This window comes from Eleutherodactylus coqui, chromosome 1 (assembly GCF_035609145.1).
Source record: "Eleutherodactylus coqui strain aEleCoq1 chromosome 1, aEleCoq1.hap1, whole genome shotgun sequence".
Lineage (NCBI taxonomy): Eukaryota > Metazoa > Chordata > Amphibia > Anura > Eleutherodactylidae > Eleutherodactylus > Eleutherodactylus coqui.
The window spans coordinates 228,579,706-228,600,583 of NC_089837.1; the positions used below are offsets into that span (position 1 = coordinate 228,579,706).

The following is a 20,878-nucleotide window of genomic DNA, read 5'->3' on the forward strand; positions in this document are numbered from 1 at the left end:
GGCTTCCACTCTGTCCTCTGTGTAGGTATTAGTGTATCTTGACGCCACCGGAAGTACTGGTGGAGTCAAGATACAGAGAGTTTGACAGGGGGTTGCCGCCCCCTGTTACTGATTGGCTGGATGCCATTGTCCCCTTTCTGTGGCTTACAAGGTCCTGCTTCTGGGCCGACGTTCACTGTAGCCGCTGTCCCAGCATCTCCGCTCTCATGGTCCCTGGTGCTGACCTCCGCTGGCTTGTAGCGGGGCGCTGCTACTGTCCCTGTGGAGCCTTCATCACCCCAAACACCTCCTGCCCGTGGCTGATAGCTGCTGCCCATGCTGAACAATGAAACTTCGTAGGTGAGTATACACATCCCCCTCTGCCGCCACCGCTCAGCGATCCGTACCTCCTAAGTGCCGAGCACCACCGTTCAGTGCTGTGGGCCACAACAGCCGCGTAAACTACACACCTGCGCTCAGTAATCTGGTGCACAACACGGCTCTGAATGTTGCATATTGGCTCCACCAGTACTTCTGGTGGCGTCAAGATACACTAATGCCCTGACAGCATGCACCCGCTGAGGTGATTGGTCGGGGTCATGAACGACAGACCCCAGCCGATCAACTATTGATGACCTATCCTGAGAATAGGTCAACAATGGTATTCTCCCTGGAAACCCCCTTTAAGTGGTCCTCTGCACATCTGCTACTACTGATAAAAGGCAAGTTTCTCCCGAACTACAGCCCAGACCTACACAGCCGACATATCAGTGTGACAGGCTGCTCTCACATGTTTGACAGAGTCTGTAAAGTTGGGCTGTGCAGAGCAGTGCAGCCCGCCTGCAGGGCACAGGTGCAGGAATGTGCTGGGGACAACATGGAGGAGGAAGGTGACAGCTGTCTTCCTACGTTTGTGATGAGGGTCAGCTAAAGCTCCTCCCCGAGTCAGTGTGCGGCCGGCGGCCAGCAGAGGGCGCAGCTGCTGAACCCTGCTAGCTCCAGTGGTCATGAGGAGCCCGTCTTTTCCCTTCCGTGTAGCTTTCAGCGGCGGGGGAGGGCTCGGGCGCAGCCAATCCCGACCCACGCTGTGGCAGCAACACGGCAGAATGTGCAGGAGTGCAGCGAGCCGGGGAGCCACGGGACGGACTTGGGGGGAAGCGGCTGCCGGCCGCCGCCTGGCATGAGCGGAGCGCTGCGTCCCCGGGACTGCTGGCGGGGGCCCCATTGTCTGTGCGGACACTAAACATGGCCAAGGTGCAGGTGAACAACGTGGTGGTGCTGGACAACCCGTCGCCCTTCTACAACCCCTTCCAGTTCGAAATCACCTTCGAGTGCATAGAGGACCTCTCGGAAGGTGAGCCGCGGCGCGCAGGGGGTTAACAGTCAGGTGGCACAGGCCTCGCGCCCGGGAAAGTTGTGTGCCCGTGGATGCGGGGGCGCAGGAGGGTGGCAGGGGGAGTCAGGAGTCACCGAGGAGCCCGCAGAGCTGGAGGGACAACGGCCAAAGTTATTAAAGCCCCCACAGATTCATCTCCCCCCAGAAGTCTGCTGTGTAGTGGGCGGCAGTGCCATCAGGGGGCTGCAACTCGGAGGGGGAGTCCAGTTAGTAGCCAGAATGACAAGTTTTCACCCGTCCACTGGCTTGTTGAAAATGAGTGGATGGGTGGAGGTCCGACCGTAGGAACCCCCAGCAATCCCAAGAACTGTGGCCCCCTGTCCCTGCAGTCCCCTAATGGTCCGCCGCTCACACGGTGCCGCGCCATTCACGTCAGCAGGGCTAATGGAAGATGTACTCTGCCATCTGTCTGCCCCACTGAAATCAACAGACACAACTCCTTGTGCGCATATTTCACACACGTCATGTAAGTGCAAATGGCCGCCTATGCGATATTGGTACAGCATATTACGTACGCGTAATATACAGTTACTAAACCGCTGGTCTGAGACGGCCCGTATTTGTACCACCATGCTGCACCAAGTACCCTACAGCATTAGTGTAGGGGGCTTACACCAGAAAACAAGCTGCAGGGGATTCTGGGCATTTGGGGTTTTCCAGTCCGCAGCACTCCATACCTCTTGTGGAAACGCTGCAGACATGGATTTTAAACATGGCGATGGAATTGGTGAACTATGCAGCTCTCCATAACGGGTCTTGTGTGGGGGCAGGAGCCGGATTTTAGTGTAGAGCCACACTTCCCGTGAAGAAGCCTCATCCAGGTACAGCACACTCACCAGCACTGCAGTCTACATTACCATGTGCACCAAAATAGGAACAGCTTAATAATGCACACATTCTTTTCCAAGCTGTTCTGCAGCAGCTGGGGTATTCTGCATATGCTTCAGAATAAATAGGGATTGTGATGAAGCTCCTTCCATAGGAGACAGACCATGCGGTATACTGGGGGGCCCACCCTCCAACCATTTGGACACAGAAAGACAAACCCCTCAGGAGTGGGCAAGTACTGCTGGGCGCGGTGGGGTCCCTTAACCCTCAGTACAGGCATAAGACTATGGTTACATGGTAAGTTATGAGTCACATCACAATTGTTGGGCTGCAGCAAGTTGCAACATGACCACATTCACTTCCATTAGAGCAAGTAGTATGCAGCAGGTCCACAGTGCGATCATTGCCATGGGTTGTGGCCAAAGACGCCAAGTAGTCCGAGGCTTACACAGGTGGGCTATACCTGCAGCTCTCTCCAGCATAGGAATTGTGAACTACTAGGCCATTAGCACTGCCCATGAGCCACATGATTGCCTCAGTCTCACAATATGCCAGAGTTTATTATAGAATAGCAAATCTGCAAGAATTTGATTGGAGCCCCTTCAAAGGGGTGAACGGTCGGGGGGGGGGGGGGGGGGCAACTCCAAATACCTGGATATATTATCTGGCATCTGAATTGCAACAGTTAGAGGGGTGGGGGAAGGGAATGGGGTGGGGTGGGGTTGAATGGCAGATTGGTTTCTGAAATGACAGGTTGTAGCCCCCTTATAACGGTACGTGAGAGAGAGATGAAGGGAGAGAAAAGGGATTCTGCCAATTCTAATAAACTAAGGAATAATATTCCCCTCTGGAGGAACCCTACATTATCAGTTAAAGTTGAAGGGGTTTTTGCTGTGGGGAGTAGAGGGGTAATCTGTTTTTGGACAGAGACATCTGTCTTTTTACAGTTTAAACAATTTAGAGAGCTTTACAATGTTCCCCATAGCTATTTTTTCCTGCTCCTTCAATTACGGTCCATATTTTCTGCTCCGGCCCGGTCAGCATCTGTGCTTATGGCTCAACACCCGATGGTGAATCTTGTTGGGTGTTCTGGAGCTATGAAGCAGGTCTTAGTGATCTAGACAGATGCTTTCTCACTATATAAGCGCTGCGGAATAAGTTGGCGCTATACAAATAAAGATTATTATTATATGACAGCAATTTAGTGTTTGTCCAATGATATCTCTATCTGAATTGTATTTAGTGCATAGACTACATCGTACTCCATTGAAGCGGTTTAACAGCTTTGTAGCATGCTACATCGTGGGTTTCGGGATATGCACATGACGTGCAAGGGTTTTTTTAGCCCAAATTTCCCTATGGAGCCTTCCTCTCTGTTGCATCAAATGAAAATGCAGTTTTCATGTGGTGCGATACAACTTTGACAGCAGGAAATCCTACTGTCAAAGCCCTAGCTGCCAGGTAAAAAAAACCCCAAAACACATACATCACCTAAGCAGCACGGTCTGCTCCAGCCTGTCTTTTTCCCGATCTGTGGCACTAGTCTTTGGCATCTCTTCGGGCCGGGGATCAGAAAATTTGCTCTGTGAGTGAGCCTCAGATACTGGCTCCTGTATAACAGCACTGGAGGGAGTACATGTGGGGACAAGTGTTGGGCGTAGTTTGCCCGACAGTCGTCCAGTGTAAATGGGCCTTTGACCGTCTGATATGAACTATTCATTATATATATCAGTACTGGTAGAAAAGCTGATGAGATTTGGAGAGTGTGAGTTCTGATTGGGTCTGGGTGGAGTAACACAATGTTCAATGTATATTGTGCTTATGGATCTATAAATGTGTATAAATTAAGGGTTGATTATATGCTAAAATATAAAAAACTTTAATAAAGTGATAAAAAAAAAACCAACAAACCACTTTGGAGTTCTGCCATGGATTCTACTGTCAGATTAATGGTTGAAAAATCCCATGTGGAGCAGACAGTGAAATAGCGGTGTGAACGAGGCCCGAGCCCATTCTGCTGGGTCGCTGTGGGCCAGGGTCTCTCCTCTCAATTCATATGTGTGTAGTATTCTGTAAGGGCTTATCCACAACTCTGACACAGCAAGGAAGGAAAACGTTTCACAGGTTTATTATTCAGGATGGCAAGAGTCCAGTGCTGTTTTCACTACCAACTATACAACTCACACAGAATTGTGAATATTCCCTAAAATAAGGCCGCCTGCAGACGGCCGGGTCGGATCTTGCAGCGGGACCCGACCCGAGCGTCTGCAGAGAGCAGCGTGACACTCACCTGCTCCCGCGGCCCCGGATCTTTCGTGTGCTGGCTGCTGTGCAGCCGGCACATGCGCAGACCGGAGCCGGCGGCCGGGGAGTGACGTTTCTGTGCGATTTGTTTGCCGTGCAAGATTTTGCGCAGCCAAATCGTGGCCGCCTGCATAGGATTGCGTTTGTTAACGCAATCCTATGGCAGCTTCCAGGGGCGGAAATCCCGCCGCGGAATTTCTGCCCGTCCTCAGGCGGCCTCAAAGGGAAACCGCACTTTGTGAAGATCCAAATTTAGACAAAGCACAGTTCTAAACTGTCTCTGAATGCAATAACTTTAGTGTAACCATTTCTTCCCTAGATTTGGAATGGAAAATAATCTATGTGGGATCTGCTGAAAGTGAAGAATATGACCAGGTACTGGACTCCGTGTTAGTAGGCCCCGTACCCGCCGGACGCCACATGTTTGTATTTCAGGTGAGATTCTGACCTCCTTCCTCCTGAACCCATTAGCTACAAGTCAGGATCAGCAAATCACTGTACAGTACATTGGGGCCTATGCTCCTTCTACAGTCTATGAATGCATACTCCTGCCGCTACAGTGAAGTACTGGACAACCTGTAGTTACCGTATGCTACATACTACTACACCTGTTTGTTACATTTTGCACAATGACAGTCAGTTTAGTTGAAATCATCCATTTTCATCTTACGAGTCCATTACGGCAAGTCCAAATTTGCAGTGGAACATCCATAGTGGCAAAAATCGCACCAAAATGATGCAGATGTTGCCACAGAAATGCTGCAGATTTTGCCCTTTGCATTACAAAGGGTGAGTTTCGCACTGATTTTCCCCAAAGCACATGAATGAGTTTTCTGGAAATCTAACCCACATAGTTGGTACTGTCAAATTCAGACTTTAGGGGGGGTTCACACAGGGCGGATTTGCCGCGGTTTTGCCGCAGCAGATCCGCACGCAGCCGCTAATCTCAGGATTAGCTAGCCATGTGGATGAGATTTCTCAGAAATCTCGTCCGCACGGGACGGCTAATCCGCTGCGGTAAATCCAGCTGAAACCGCGGCGGTTCTCCCGGCAGAAATCTCGCGGTTTTTGCTGCGGCCAAACCGCGAGATTTCCGACGGGAATCCGCCCTGTGTGAACCCAGCCTTATACAGTCACCGCAGAAAATCTGCAGCATTTCCACTACGTGTGGATATATCAAAACAATCTGCCCCGCACACATCAGTAGGTTGCTGCTTGAAACAATCTTCTGGTGAAAAACAGTTTTTGCCAAAATGACGACAATTCATCCTCAAATTCTGCAGATTTACATTGCAGACAGTGAAATCTGCAAAATCAGCAGCATGTGGATGAGATTTTTTAAAATCTCAAACACCCTTCTGTTAAAAATCCACTGCATTTACGCCTTGTGTCAATGTAACCTTATGGCAGCATGAAGTTTGGAAAGTTGCAGTGCCAAATCACACAATGTTTGTGGATGCAGTCACATGATTACATACAATGTGATGTGACCATGACAACGGAGGAGTCATAGAAAATAAAGACTTCCTGGCTGTTTAGGCACAGATCACAAGTAACTTCATCCAGAATAAAGCTCAATGTAAGGCACGTGCCACTGATTTGCAACATGTTGGCAGTTTGTGCGTCTGCAATTACTAAACTGCATAAGATTCACTATCAAATCGCAACTTCAGTGCAACCAAAGTCGCCATATAGCCCATAGGAGCTTCAGTTACAGGGAAAGCAATCGTCCTATGATAGTCACTGACAGAGCTGGGTCTAAGACCCAGCAGCTCTGCCACGCCAAGTGTCACCAACGATAAGCGGGTCCAATAAAGGAAACGGCACTGGTGCTTCCTCCATTCATTACATTGAGTGCTATATAGGCTTGAAGAGAAGGCAGAAGTGGGTATAAAGCACGTGTCTTCTCATCTGGGTCCTTGGCTGTCTAACAGATGGTCACCCACCCTACTTCTGCTATGTTGCAGGAGCTTTAAACCTGTGCAGTGTATTTGTAATGGTTTGAAGCCCGGTACCAAGCGCGGTGTATTAACGAGTTAAATTGAGCTTTCATAGGTATATGTATATAGGTATATGTAAGAGTGGAACCTCCCCTCTCCTTATGTAGCTTCCATCTTTACTATGTTCAGGCTGTTCAAAGGCAATGTTACCTCCTTTCCTTTTCCTCCCTTGGTTCCCCTGCAGCACACTAGATACTGTATTGTTCCTCAGCAGTGGTGCAATAGCCTCTATATGAAGGACCAGCCAATTGCTGATATTTGGTTTGGGGCATGTACCTGAGCAGCAAGGGATTTTGGAATATGTATTAGTTTGTGCATAGTGTGATTTTGTTATTAAATTTAATTTTTTTCCCTCTAAGAAAACGCAGTATAGACATCTCTTCACTGAAAACCCATTGATCACACACCTCTGATGGGACAGCTTCCATTCCAAACACATTAAAAAGTCCATAGTCTACAGCCAGGCCATCAGATATAATAGGAACTGTTCCAGCCCAAAAGACAGGGAGGACCATTTACACCTTTAAAAGGACATTTGTAACTCAGGGCTACCATCCCACTTCCATTGATGATCAAATCACCAGAGCCACCAGCACATCCAGAAGTCAACTGCTCCCACAGAGAGAAAAGGAAGAAAACAAATATGTGTCTCTAGTAGTGACCTACAATCCACAGCCAGAGAGAGCTACTAAGGCCTCATGTCCACTGGCGTGTCGGATTGTGCCTACAGCAGAATCTGATCCTGCTCACTTTACCTGTGCGGATCTTCTGTTCTGCAGATGCATATGGGCATGCCGGCCAGGGCGTCTCGTGTATGTGCGGTACTTTTTTTTTTTTTTTAACTCCTGCTTTCCTGCGGATTGGACGGCTTCCATTTACTTCAATCCACAACAAAACAGAAAACAAATCGCAGCATGCTCCAGACCAGAAGGTCCGCAAAACAAATCTGCATGCTTTAATTAAACTGCGGACGCCCATGCATCCCTATGAGCAGCTTGAATTGCGGATCGTACGCGTAGGTGTCCCGCAATTCAAAGCCGCCCGTGGATATGAGACCTAAGGCTTACTTCACACAGGCAAGTGTGATATCAGGGGAGACCTCGCATGACACTCCTGCAGTGCTTCCACCAGCCCCACTGAAACAATGGGCAATGTGAAGGCATGCCTAAAGATGGGACGTGCCACAATATAAGAGAAAAAAAAATGCTCGTGTATAACCCTTTTCAAAAGAATGCAGTTCATATTCGTGAATCCCACAACGCACAAATCTCGCAAAGAAAACTCAAGGATGACCATCTGAAATTCCTATTCCCAGACCCTGCAGTCCTGTTACAGGCAACCTAATCTGTGAAACTTTATGATCAGCAGTTCATTGCACGTGAAAGGAACTTATCCCTGCAATAGAAGGATCACATACAGGATACCAATCCCAAAACACACAGCAGGACTAGAATATCCCTGGTACACTCACATATTCTACATCCTGTTCACTAAATGTCCGATTGGGGGACCTTGTAGAAACAAGACAAAAACTTTAAGCAAACCTTTATCAGCCTGTCTTAACGGTCTCCACAAAAGAGCGAACAAGTAAGTTGCTTGTTCAAATGACAAGGGTCAAAAACAGTGTTTGCCAACTCCAGTCCTCAGGGACCCCCAATAGGTCATGTTTTCAGGATATCCTATGGTAAGAACACCTGAGGCAGCGACAATAATTACATCACCTGTGTAATACCGAGGACATCCTGAAAACATGACCTGTTGGGGGGGGGGTGTCTCTGAGGACTGGAGTTGAGAAACACCTGTGTAAAAGAACACCCTTAATTTGTTTTTTCCTACCCATTTTAAAAAAAAAATCCTAACTCTTATTTAGCCACCCCATACAGTTTCCCCTGAAAGTAAGCCCTACCCCGGTTTTCATGGAGGCTTAAAATAAAGGCCCTCCCCAAAAATAAGCCCTAGCTAAATTACATTGGGGGGGGGGGGGGATCCTCAACACTCACCTGGCCCGCAGCGTCTGAGTTCCCCTAATGGTCCCCGGCGCTGCGGCAAGCTGTTGTGTCCTCTGCACTGAGAAATCCTCTTCTTTCTTGTGACGGGGCTTTGAATAGCCTCCAGCAAAGCGAGCGCTAGGATTGGTTCGAGCCCCAGCCAATCAGTCAGCGCTCGATCATTCACACCTATTCAGTAAATGACATCACTGAATGGCTGTGATCGGCTCATTGAGCGCCGGCTGTGATTGGCTGGCGCTTGATCCAATCACAGCACTCGCTCTGCTGGAGGCGGGGTATTCAACCCCCAGTCACCAGAAAGAAGAGGATATCTCCGCACGGAGACATCTGGCTGAAATGTAGCTACAGCAAAGTGTTAACTCCATCTAGGTGCTTTATTTTATTTTTGACTGTGTCGGTCTTCAGATATCTTGTTATACCAAAATCTATGGATGATCTGATAAGCATATGCTAACCAAACACCATTGGTTTTTCAGGTAACTTAATCTACTTATTCCTTGTATTGTCAGGCGGATGCCCCAAATCCTGGACTTATTCCAGATGCAGATGCAGTTGGTGTTACAGTTGTGTTAATTACATGTACATACAGAGGACAAGAGTTTATCAGAGTTGGATACTATGTTAATAATGAATACACTGAAACAGAGTTGCGAGAAAATCCACCCGTGAAACCAGACTTTTCCAAGGTAAGGACTGCTTCAACACAAGCTCATTATTTGGGTGCTGAACAGCCTCAAAATAGTTCATCTAGGAGCTCAACACAGAGGAAAAAGGTGTGTATTTGAAAAAGGGGGGACAACTAAAGAAAAAAAATCTGGACCGCCCGCTGATGTCTAACACAACTTATCCACCTCTCCACCCTTATTTCACACATACGGCTATGTGACCGCCGAGATTCCTTGCTATAGCAGAGCTGTACTTGGCTCTGACCAACTCTGCCAGTTACTACTGCCACCACAGGGGATGTTTTCCCCTGTAACCTGGGCTCCTATGGATGCCCCAGCTACAGTGGGAAAGTGTCAAATAAAAAAAAACATGGGAATGTCCCCTAAAGGTTACATGTTGTCATGGGGGACATAGATAGTAAAAAACATAATTACATAACTAAAACAAAATTACAGAATAAAATATATAAGAAAGAAAATAACCCAAAACCATTGCCGTATGCGCCATGTAATCAAAACCATACATGTTATATATCAAAACGTCCAAAACAAAATGAGGAACCCATTCCTATACTTTATTTTAGCATAAATATACTAATTTAAAAAAAATAACTAGAAATGTTAAAAAAATTACTAACTTTTTACCCCCAATAAAAACTGGAAAAAAGTGAAAAAGATATTAAATGGCCCGATATGTCACGGAAAAAAAGAAACGCAGCACAAAACAATTGCTAGCTAAAAGGAAAAAAAATAAGGCAGTTGGCCGCTCCGTGACCCAGCCAGCTCTGCTAGCTCCTGTGCAGGAACATGGAAGCAAGGACACACAGGGAATTTCGCCGTGGCAAACCTGCCTGCGGCTGCTAAGTGCCGCGGGTTTTAAGACAGCGCTTCTCCCGGCGGAAATCTTGCGGTTTTTCGCTGCGGCAAAACTGAGATTTCCGCCGGGATTCCACTGTGTGGGAACCCAGGCTAAATGTTCTCTTTCTATTTATGAACAATACTAGTAATAGTGAGACATTCTAACAAGGAACAACATGCTAGAAAAACAGTGATAATAAGCTTGTCGCTGCGCATTAGTGACCCTTCAAAGCAGTTTATTGCTGGAAGGTATGTAACAGAATGTAGGTATGTGCATATAGATGATCAGCGCAGTCTGCAGAGTGTGAGAAACAGCCCAGACTCAACACAACCAATTATGTTTCACCCCAAAATAACGCAGTTTTTCTCAATTTATAATTTACCAGACATCGATGCATTAGCAGGAAAAGAGTGCATATACGTGTGTATATATATATATATATAGTCCTGTCCATAACAGCCAAAGATGTGCAGTTTTCCCTTTACAAATTTGTCATGTTTTAGTAATAGCCTCATAACGAACTGCAGAACGCCATCTTTATTAAGGACCCATCACTTTAATTAAAATAAATAAAAGCAGTTAAAAGAGGTTGTGCTACAATTTAATTGCTGATCAGTGCTCACCACTGAGACCCCAACTAATGCTTATCTCCGCTACTTCTCATCACTGTGAGGATACTTCTCCCCTGCAGTGACTCCACAGTGAATGCGCAATCGATACTCCCATTTATTTCAATGGGGACGAATATCCAGTTATCACTTCGCAGAACCATTATAAGTGGATTGAGTAGCAGCGTACTTGTGTGACTAGCACTCCCATTTATTCTCCTCCGTGGGCTGCATTCCCATGAACGTATATCAGCTCGGTTTTCACACCGAGCCGATCTACATCGTCCTCATCTGCCTCCTCTCTACTAGTTGCAATAGGGAGAGGCGGGGCTAATTCTCACTACTTAGCCCCACCCCTGTCCCGCCTTCTTTCATTGCAAATAGTGGAGAGGGAGCGGGAGCTCCATTCCTGCTCTTGGCTCTTCCATCCTCCCCCCGCACACGAGGACAACGTATATCAGCTCGGCGTGAAAACCGAGCCGATATACGTTCGTCTGAATGCAGCCTCACTGTGAGGGGTTTGAGTAGGTTCGTCGTGAGGACGACAGGAGAAATGAAACACTGGTTCTTGGCAGTAAAATTCATACTGATCAGTAAGGCTAGCTGCAGAAGGCCGGGTCGGATCCTGCTGCGAGAATTCTTGCAGTGGGATGCGGACTTTTCCCTCTGCAGAGTCCTGCGGCTCACCCACTCCCGGCGTCTTCAGCTCCTGCTATGCAATGGCTGATGGCCCGTCACTACTGACATTTCTGTGTGAGCCTCTGCGAGACCCGCACAGAAATAGAACATGCCGCGATTTGTTTTCAGTTTGTGTTTTCACGCGGACAAATCACGGCCGTCTGCATAGGATTGCATTTTGTAATGCAATTCTATGCAGGCGGAAATTCTGTGGGACATCCCGCCGTGGAATTTCTGCCTGTGTACAGGGGGCCTAACTTAACCCCTAAACCTTTGGATAGGGGATAGCTTATAATTCCAATACAAACTCTGTAACCCCTTAAGACCAGGGTGTTAGTCTAAAAGGCACCAGGCACATTATAGGGATTTCTTCATTTATTTAATTACTAGTTTTTTTTATTAGTATCTTTACACTAAAATTAAGTACAGGAATGTGTTCCTCATTTTGTGTTGAACGTTTTGATATTTAATTTGTATAGTCCCGGATTACAGGGAACATATGGCGATTGTTTTGGTTGGCAGTGATGGTGGGTCCCCCATTATGTCATAAGACCTCTGGGGGGGTCATTCACAGTGTTTTTTTTTTTAATTTCACAATTTTTTAACTGTATGTAGGGTAATCCAAAGGAGTCCCAGTTAAAGGGGAAAACATCCCCCTAGTGTGATACACTAACAGAGCAGATCTGGGTCTACAAGGACCCTGCAGCTTTGCCATGGTGGTGGGGCATCTCCTAACGCTGTTGTTTTAACGATTATTAAAAACCACTTCTACCGTTTCCTCTGGGTCCTCAGCTGTGACTTGCTCCTGCTACATTGCATGAGCTTTAATCGTATGCAGTATTTTTTTATCCCATTGGGTGGGATTAAAGCCCAGGACGAAGCACTTAATTTACTGTGCTTGGTCCATAAGTGGTTAAAGAAATATAATAAATTGGTACTTAAAGAAATAAAAAAGCAAAAATACCCACGTTTACTTTGAGTTTATAAATGTAACCAAGAAGTTCTATTACCATACACACAACTATGTTTCAATCACCACCAGCGCAGGGAGGTAAGGAAAGGGGCCTAGAGGATTATGGGAAGCTCCACTGTCACAATTTTGTACTCGAATCCTTGAGGACGTCGGGTAAGGCTGGGCTCACACCAGGGCTTTACATTCCATTGTCTGGCTCAGTCCTAAACAGCTGAAAAACCAAAGTGACAGATCTAATTCATTATCATGGGATCTGTTCCGCTTTAGCCATGTCCTCCAGTATCGTGCCATATAAAATAGCACTGCACACTATACTAATTTGTACAGCATTTTGTGCCGAGGGCTCACCTAGAGCTTCCAGTGCAGATGTAAAAGTAGTCTTACATAGTGAGAGCGGGTATTTTGGCACCTTTTACATTCTGTTAATAGGAATTCTCAGTGTTATTTAATTAGATAGATCCTCTTTAACATAAAGGACAGAAGGCTGACTGATTTCATAGTTTTAGTTGCCCATATGTTGGCTGAGATCTGACTTTGCCCCCAATTCAGATTATCCATTAAACGATTCAATGCTGTATGTCTACTGGCCTGTACAAGTCTAACAAACCTTCCCTCAGCTTTGGCTTCCAATACACCTTTACCACCACTCATTTCGGTATTTTCCATTTCTTCATGCAGCCACTGAAGTGTTGTATCCAGCTGTACTTATACTTTATGAGGTTCTCTTTGTTTTGCAGCTTCAAAGAAACATACTGGCATCAAACCCCAGAGTAACAAGGTTTCACATAAACTGGGAGGACAACACTGAGAAGCTAGATGAACTAGAGAACAGTAATCCTAACCTACAATCTATGCTTTCCACAGATGCTATGCCATCTGCATCAAAAGGCTGGCCCACGTCCGAGAACTCTCTCAACGTCATGTTAGAATCTCACATGGACTGTATGTGAGCTGCCGTTCACCAGGACAGATTTACAAGTTTCCTATTCTCCCTTGTTTCGGAGGAAGCACGTTCAACCAGAAACCCACTTTAAACTATTTTTAAGTGGTTTACTGTTAAAAGTTAGCCTTTATCTTCTTCTGTAATGACCATTGGCAGAGGATAAAGCTGAAAAAATAGTTTTGTATTTATTTTAAAGTGTTTGTTTCCTCCAGTTGCTCTACATGAGTGCTTTTAAATAAACCAATTGTTACCTCTGATCATCCGCCATTAATAAGCACTGTAAGGATAGTCACCTGTTTTTTTATGAAAGTTGCAGCTTTTTGGGCTAAAATGCTTGACTGTCCATAAAAAGGGACCTGTCCCCAAACCTGCAGTGGGCTGCAGGGCACCACATGGTTTTTACATATGTGGCTCTTCAGCATTATGGTCACATCTTGGAATGGTCCACAGTTTACAATAATAGCTTCTGTCGGACGTAATCTGGTCAAACCGTTCTATGCAATACCTGGGCAAGACATCATGGGATATGTCCTTACCTGAGCCATTGTCTGAAGAGAGTTCAGCATTTACTAATCTGTTTGTAAAAAACTATTTGCTTCTACAGATCAAGTTTGAGGCTGCTTGGGGAAAACAGAAGAACACAGCAAGGGCCCTTTTACACAGGATGAGTGTCAGACGTAGTAGCAGCCTCACAGCGATAATCACTCCTGTGCTTTTACACAGGAACGAGGGTCAATCCTTGAATGGAGGCAGGGCGAGCCAGAGATCATGCCCGCCCGCCTGCATTCATAAACAGTCATTTCTAGATGACAGGTTACCTCTTAACACGGGCTGATCAGCGTTCCATTTGTATGCCTGCACGATCCAAATTAATAAAATTATTATTCGCTGTACACTGAATGATTATCGTTAAGGATTAGAGATGAGCGAGCACCAAAATGCTCGGTGCTCGTTACTCGAGTCGAACTTCCCGCGATGCTCGAGGGTTCGTTTCGAGTAACGAACCCCATTGAAGTCAATGGGCGACCCGAGCATTTTTGTATATCACCGATGCTCGCTAAGGTTTTCATTTGTGAAAATCTGGGAAATTCAAGAAAGCGATGGGAACGACACAGAAACGGATAGGGCAGGCGAGGGGCTACATGTTGGGCTGCATCTCAAGTTCCCAGGTCCCCCCCCCCCCCAACAATTTTTACCTCTGAAAAACCCTTATTAGCAATGCATACCTTAGCTAAGCACCACACTACCTCCAACAAAGCACAATCACTGCCTGCATGACACTCCGCTGCCACTTCTCCTGGGTAACATGCTGCCCAACCCCCCCCGCACGACCCAGTGTCCACAGCGCACACCAAAGTGTCCCTGCGCAGCCTTCAGCTGCCCTCATGCCACACGCTGGCCTCATAGCCACACCACCCTCATGTCTATTTATAAGTGCGTCTGCCATGAGGAGGAACTGCAGGCACACACTGCAGAGGGTTGGCACGGTCAGGCAGCGACCCTCTTTAAAAGGGGTGGGGCGATAGCCCACAATGCTGTACAGAAGCAATGGGAAATCCAATCCTGTGCCACCTCCATCAGGAGCTGTACACGTGGGCATAGCAATGGGGAATCCATGTGCCACACAGTATTCATTCTGTCAAGGTGTCGCATAGCTCAATCCACACTGCAAGGGGAAAGCAGTCAGGGCTCTGCCCCCTACCCAAGTCAGTCAGTGCCTTTGTGCCAGACAGGTCAAACACCGCAATGGGAACTAAGTTTGCACCAACAGCATAGATGGGTCCTAGGAAACCCAAGACATGAGCAAAAAAATTGATCTGAGCGGCCAAACATGGCAGACTTGCACCGCGCCCACGGCATAGGCCTCGGCCCACAGATTCAGCAATCCTAGGCAGGAAGCGGACTTTCACTGCACCCAGGACATAGGCCTCTGCACAAACCCTCAGCAATCGCGTGCCTACAGCAGACTCCAATGCTAGCGTAGCTGTGCACGTCTCATCAGCGCTGTATTGCTCCTGTAGTTTGTCCCAATGCAGTGCCCTGGATAGTAGAGCTAACATCAGATTAAATACAGGTGGGCTTCGGCCCACACTGCATGCTCCAGTCAGAATGGGGTTTTTATAAGTAGAGACAGGCAGGTACAACTCCGTGTGGACCGACAGCATGGGTAGGTCCCAGGAAGCCACCGGCGTTACATAAATAAATCCCATTGCATTGCCCAGCACGGCTGAGGTAACGTCAGATTAAATGCAGGTGGGCTTCGGCCCACACTGCATGCCCCAGTCAGAATGTTGTTTTTTTTTTTATAAGTAGACACTGGCAGGTACAAATCTGTAATGTGAAGTCCCTGTGGACCCACAGCATGGGTGGCTCCCTGGAACCCATCGTCGGTACATAAATGTATCCCATTGCAGTGCCCTGCTCAGCAGAGCTAACGTCAGATACAATGCAGGTGAGCTTCGGCCCACAGTGCATGCTCCAGTCAGACTGGTAATATGTACCTTAACATTAACCGTGTTGGTGGGAATGTGGTCGCGACTGCGGACCTAGTAGCGCAGTTTTATTTAGTTGGTTTTTGAAATGTGGCCATGATTAAAGGGGTTGTCCCGCGCCGAAACAGGGTTTTTTTTTTCAATTCTCCCCCCCCCCCCCCCCCGTTCGGCGCGAGACAAACCCGATGCAGGCATAAAAAAAACAACCCGTCCAGTACTTACCCGAAACCCCGCGCTCCGGCGACTTCTGACTTACCTTGTGAAGATGGCCGCCGGGATCTTCACCCTAGGTGGACCGCATGTCTTCTGTGCGGTCCATTGCCGATTCCAGCCTCCTGATTGGCTGGAATCGGCACACGTGACGGGGCGGAGTTACGAGGAGCCGCACTCCGGCATGAGCGGCCCCATTCAGAAGGGAGAAGACCGGACTGCGCAAGCGCGTCTAATCGGGCGATTAGACGCTGAAGATTAGACGGCACCATGGAGACGGGGACGCTAGCAACGGAACAGGTAAGTGAATAACTTCTGTATGGCTCATATTTAATGCACAATGTACATTACAAAGTGCATTAATATGGCCATACAGAAGTGTATACCCCCACTTTGTTTCGCGGGACAACCCCTTTAAGTGAGCCATGGTGGGGGGCTCTCTTGTTGTGTCGTTAAAGGTGAAATTCTTGGACTGCCACCAGACGGACCAATGCAAAGGTATTTGCCAAGAATGTTTTCATTGTTGGAGGAGGAGGGGGATGTTTTTGAGGCACTACGTGTCCGTGGTTATATGCACCTTAACAGAAACCGCGTTGGTGGGAAATGGCCTCGCCGCCATCATGTCTTTGGGAAGCCTCCGTTTCCACACCCCAGTGACATAGCATTAGCAGCGGTATAGGCAGGGCCCAGAATTAGTAACATTTCAGCGGTAGCATAAGGGACAGGCCCCAGTAACATATCACTAGCAGCATTATAGGGGGAGCACAGTATTAGTTCCATTTCAGTAGTAGTAGCAGTCTGGAGAGGCCCCAGTAACATTCCCGTTGCAGCAGTTTAGGGAGATAAGTCTCTTTCACATTTCAGTAGTTGCAGTATAGACAAGGCCCCAGTTACATTTATGTAGCAAAAGTGTAGGCCAACCCCACACACCTTGCTGTACCATGAGTGCAGGCGAAGCCCATAAAAATGACTAGGATTACACTGTAGGCGATGGCCCAAAAAAAATTGGTGTACCAACAGTACTAATGTACCTCAGAAAAATTGCCCATGCCCAACCAAGAGGGCAGGTGAAACCCATTAATCGCTTTGGTTACTGTGGCTTAATTTGCAACTAGGCCTGGAGGCAGCCCAGTTTAAATGAAAATTGGTTCAGGTGCAAGTTTCAACGCTTTAATGAGAATTGAAACGTATAAACATAGTTTACAAAAGTCATATGACTGAGCCTTGTGGGCCTAAGAAAAATTGCCCGTTCGGCGTGATTACGTGAGGTTTCAGGAGGAGGAGGAGGATAAATATAATACACAGATTGATGAAGCTAAAAGGTCCCCGTTTTTTATGGTGATAGAGAACGATGCTTCCATCCGCGGGTGCAGCCTACGTATTGTTTAGGTATCGCTGCTGTCCGCTGGTGGAGAAGAGAAGTCTGGGGAAATCCAGGCTTTGTTCATCTTGATGAGTGTAAGCCTGTCGGCACTGTCAGTTGACAGGCGGGTACGCTTATCCGTGATGATTCCCCCAGCCGCACTAAACACCCTCTCTCACAAGACACTAGCCGCAGGGCAAGCAAGCACCTCCAGGGCATACAGCGCGAGTTCAGGCCACGTGTCCAGCTTCGACACCCAGTAGTTGTAGGGAGCAGAGGTGTCACGGAGGACGGTCGTGCGATCGGCTACGTACTCCCTCACCATCCTTTTACAGTGCTCCCGCAGACACAGCCTTGACTGGGGAGCCATAAAGCTGGCAAAGGCCTTGGAGAGTGTTCCTGTGCCTGCGCTGTACATGCTGCCTGCTCTCCGCGCCTCCCCTGCTACCTGGCCCTTGGAACTGCGCCTTCTGCCACTAGCGCTGTCGGATGGGAATTTTACCATCAGTTTGTCCACCAGGGTCCTGTGGTATAGCATCACTCTCGAACCCCTTTCCTCTTCGGGTATGAGAGTGGAAAGGTTCTCCTTTTACCGTGGGTTGAGCAGTGTGTACACCCAGTAATCCGTAGTGGCCAGAATGCATGTAACGCAAGGGTCACGAGAAAGGCATCCTAACATGAAGTCCGCCATGTGTGCCAGGGTACCTGTACGCAACACATGGCTGTCCTCACTAGGAAGATCACTTTCAGGATCCTCCTCCTCCTCAGGCCATACACGCTGAAAGGATGACAGGCAAGCAGCATGGGTACCCTCAGCAGTGGGCCAAGCCGTCTCTTCTCACTCCTCCTCATGCTCCTCCCCCTCCAAAACGCGTTGAGATATAGACATGAGGGTGCTCTGACTATCCAGCGACATACTGTCTTCCCCCGCCTCCGTTTCCGAGCGCAAAGCGTCTGCCTTTATGCTTTGCAGGGAACTTCTCAAGAGGCATAGCAGAGGAATGGTGACGCTAATGATTGCAGCATCGCCGCTCACCATCTGGGTAGACTCCTCAAAGTTTCCAAGGACCTGGCAGATGTCTGCCAACCAGGCCCACTCTTCTGTAAAGAATTGAAGAGGCTGACTCCCACTACGCTGCCCATGTTGGAGTTGGTATTCCACTATAGCTCTACGCTGCTCATAGAGCCTGGCCAACATGTGGAGCGTAGAGTTCCACCATGTGGGCACGTCGCACAGCAGTCGGTGCACTGGCAGATGAAACCAATGTTGCAGGGTCCGCAGGGTGGCAGCGTCCGTGATGGACTTGCGGAAATGTGCGCTGAGCCGATGCACCTTTCCCAGCAGGTCTGACAAGCGTGGGTAGCTTTTCAGAAACCGCTGAACCACCAAATTAAAGACGTGGGCCAGGCATGGCACGTGCGTGAGGCTGCCGAGCTGCAGAGCCGCCACCAGATTACGGCCGATGTCACACACGACCATGCCCGGTTGGAGGCTCAGCGGCGAAAGCCAGCGGTCAGTCTGCTCTGTCAGACCCTGCAGCAGTTCGTGGGCCGTGTGCCTCTTTTCTCCTAAGCTGAGTAGTTTCAGCACGGCCTGCTGATGCTTGCCCACCGCTGTGCTGCCACGCCGCGCGACACCAACTGCTGGCGACGTGCTGCTGCTGCTGACACATCTTGATTGCGAGACAGAGGTTGCGTAGGAGGAGGAGGAGGGTGGTTTAGTGGAGGAAGCATACACCGCCGCAGATACCAGCACCGAGCTGGGGCCCGCAATTCTGGGGGTGGGTAGGACGTGAGCGGTCCCAGGCTCTGACTCGGTCCCAGCCTCCACTAAATTCACCCAATGTGCCGTCAGGGAGATATAGTGGCCCTGGCCGCCTGTGCTTGTCCACGTGTCCGTTATTAAGTGGACCTTGCCAGTAACCGCGTTGGTGAGGGCGCGTACAATGTTACAGGAGACGTGGTCGTGCAGGGCTGGGACGGCACATTGGGAAAAGTAGTGGCGACTGGTGGGAACCGAGTAGCGCGGGGCTGCCGCCGCCATCAGGTTTTTGAAAGCCTCCGTTTCCACAACCCTATACGGCAGCATCTCCAGGCTGATCAATTTGGCTATGTGCACGTTTAACGCTTGAATGTGCGGGTGCGTGGCGGCGTACTTACGCTTGCGCTCAAACAGTTGCTCTAGCGACGGCTGGACGCTGCGCTGACACACATTGCTGGATGGGGCCGAGGACAGCGGAGGTGAGCATGTGGGTGCAGGCCGGGAGACAGTCGTGCCTGTGTCCTGAGAGGGGGGTTGGATCTCAGTGGCAGGTTGGGGCACAGGGGGAGAGGCAGTGGTGCAAACCGGAGGCGAACGGCCTTCGTTCCACCTTGTGCGGTGCTTGGCCATCATATGCCTGCGCATGCTGGTGGAGGTGGCTCCCCGGCTGATCTTGGTGCGACAAACCTTGCACACCAGAGTTCGTCGGTCGTCTGCACTCTCAGTGAAAAACTGCCAGACCTTTGAGCACCTCGGCCTCTGCAGGGTAGCATGGCGCGAGGGGGCGCTTTGGGAAACAGTTGGTGGATTATTCGGTCTGGCCCTGCCTCTACCCCTGGCCACCGCACTGCCTCTTCCAACCTGCCCTGCTGCTGCACTTGCCTCCCCCTCTGAAGACCTGTCCTCAGTAGGCTTAGCAAACCAGGTGGGGTCAGTCACCTCATCGTCCTGCTGCTCTTCCTCTGAATCCTCTGTGCGCTCCTCCCTCGGACTTACTGCCCTTACTACTACCTCACTGATAGACAACTGTGTCTCATCGTCATCGTCCTCCTCACCCACTGAAAGCTCTTGAGACAGTTGCCGGAAGTCCCCAGCCTCATTCCCCGGACCCCGGGAACTTTCCAAAGGTTGGGCATCGGTCACAATAAACTCCTCCGGTGGGAGAGGAACCATTGCTGGCCATTCTAGGCAGGGGCCCGGGAACAGTTCCTGGGAGTCTGCCTGCTCCTCAGAATGTGTCAGCGTAATGGAGTGAGGAGGCTGGGAGGAAGGAGGAGCAGCAGCCAGAGGATTCAGAGTTGCAGCTGTGGACGGCGTAGAAGACTGGGTGGTCGATAGATTGCTGGATGCACTTTCTGCCATCCACGACAGGACCTGCTCACACTGCTCAGTTTCTAATAAAGGTCTACCACGTGGACCCATTAATTGTGAGATGAATCTGGAGACCCCAGAAACTTGCCTCTCTCCTAATCCTGCAGCAGTCGGCTGCGATGCACCTGAACCAGGAGCTCGGACAGTGCCCACACCCTGAGTTGGGCCTCCGCGTCCACGTCCTCTAGGCCTACCCCTACCCCTCAGCATGGTGTATTACGAGTAGAACAGAAACTGAACGCTGTAATTAAATGTGCCGCTTATTGGTCTGTGGTTGGAGGCCGACTTCGCTTACGGAACGCACAGCAGAGCCAGGAAACAATTATGCGCAAGGCTGGGTATTAATCAGCGACTTCTACCCCCAGCAGACACGCAGTGAACTGAAGACTGTCACAGGCAGGCCAAATATAGTATTCTTTCCAATTTTTGGGAAAAAGC

The 20,878-nt window shown here is 48.9% G+C and overlaps 2 protein-coding genes across 6 annotated transcripts in view; one reads left to right on the forward strand and one right to left on the reverse strand.

The window, feature by feature from the left end:
- MCM9 (minichromosome maintenance 9 homologous recombination repair factor) overlaps nucleotides 1-20,878 on the reverse strand; it is a 106,822-nt gene that overhangs the window by 70,538 nt on the left and 15,406 nt on the right. Inside the window, exon 9 of one of the 5 annotated variants that reach the window (XM_066606308.1) lies at nucleotides 12,275-12,510. The exons of the other annotated variants lie outside the window; for them this stretch is intronic. Coding sequence (XP_066462405.1) covers nucleotides 12,503-12,510 — 8 coding nt within the window. The 3' untranslated portion in view covers nucleotides 12,275-12,502. Of the gene's footprint in view, nucleotides 1-12,274; nucleotides 12,511-20,878 lie in introns of those variants that run through there. 5 annotated transcript variants of the gene reach the window in all.
- On the forward strand, nucleotides 981-13,499 carry ASF1A (anti-silencing function 1A histone chaperone). The gene is made up of 4 exons (XM_066606320.1): nucleotides 981-1,333; nucleotides 4,827-4,942; nucleotides 9,026-9,202; nucleotides 13,037-13,499. The coding sequence occupies exons 1-4, from the start codon at nucleotides 1,225-1,227 to the stop codon at nucleotides 13,247-13,249; spliced, it is 615 nt and encodes a 204-aa protein (XP_066462417.1). The 5' UTR covers nucleotides 981-1,224; the 3' UTR covers nucleotides 13,250-13,499.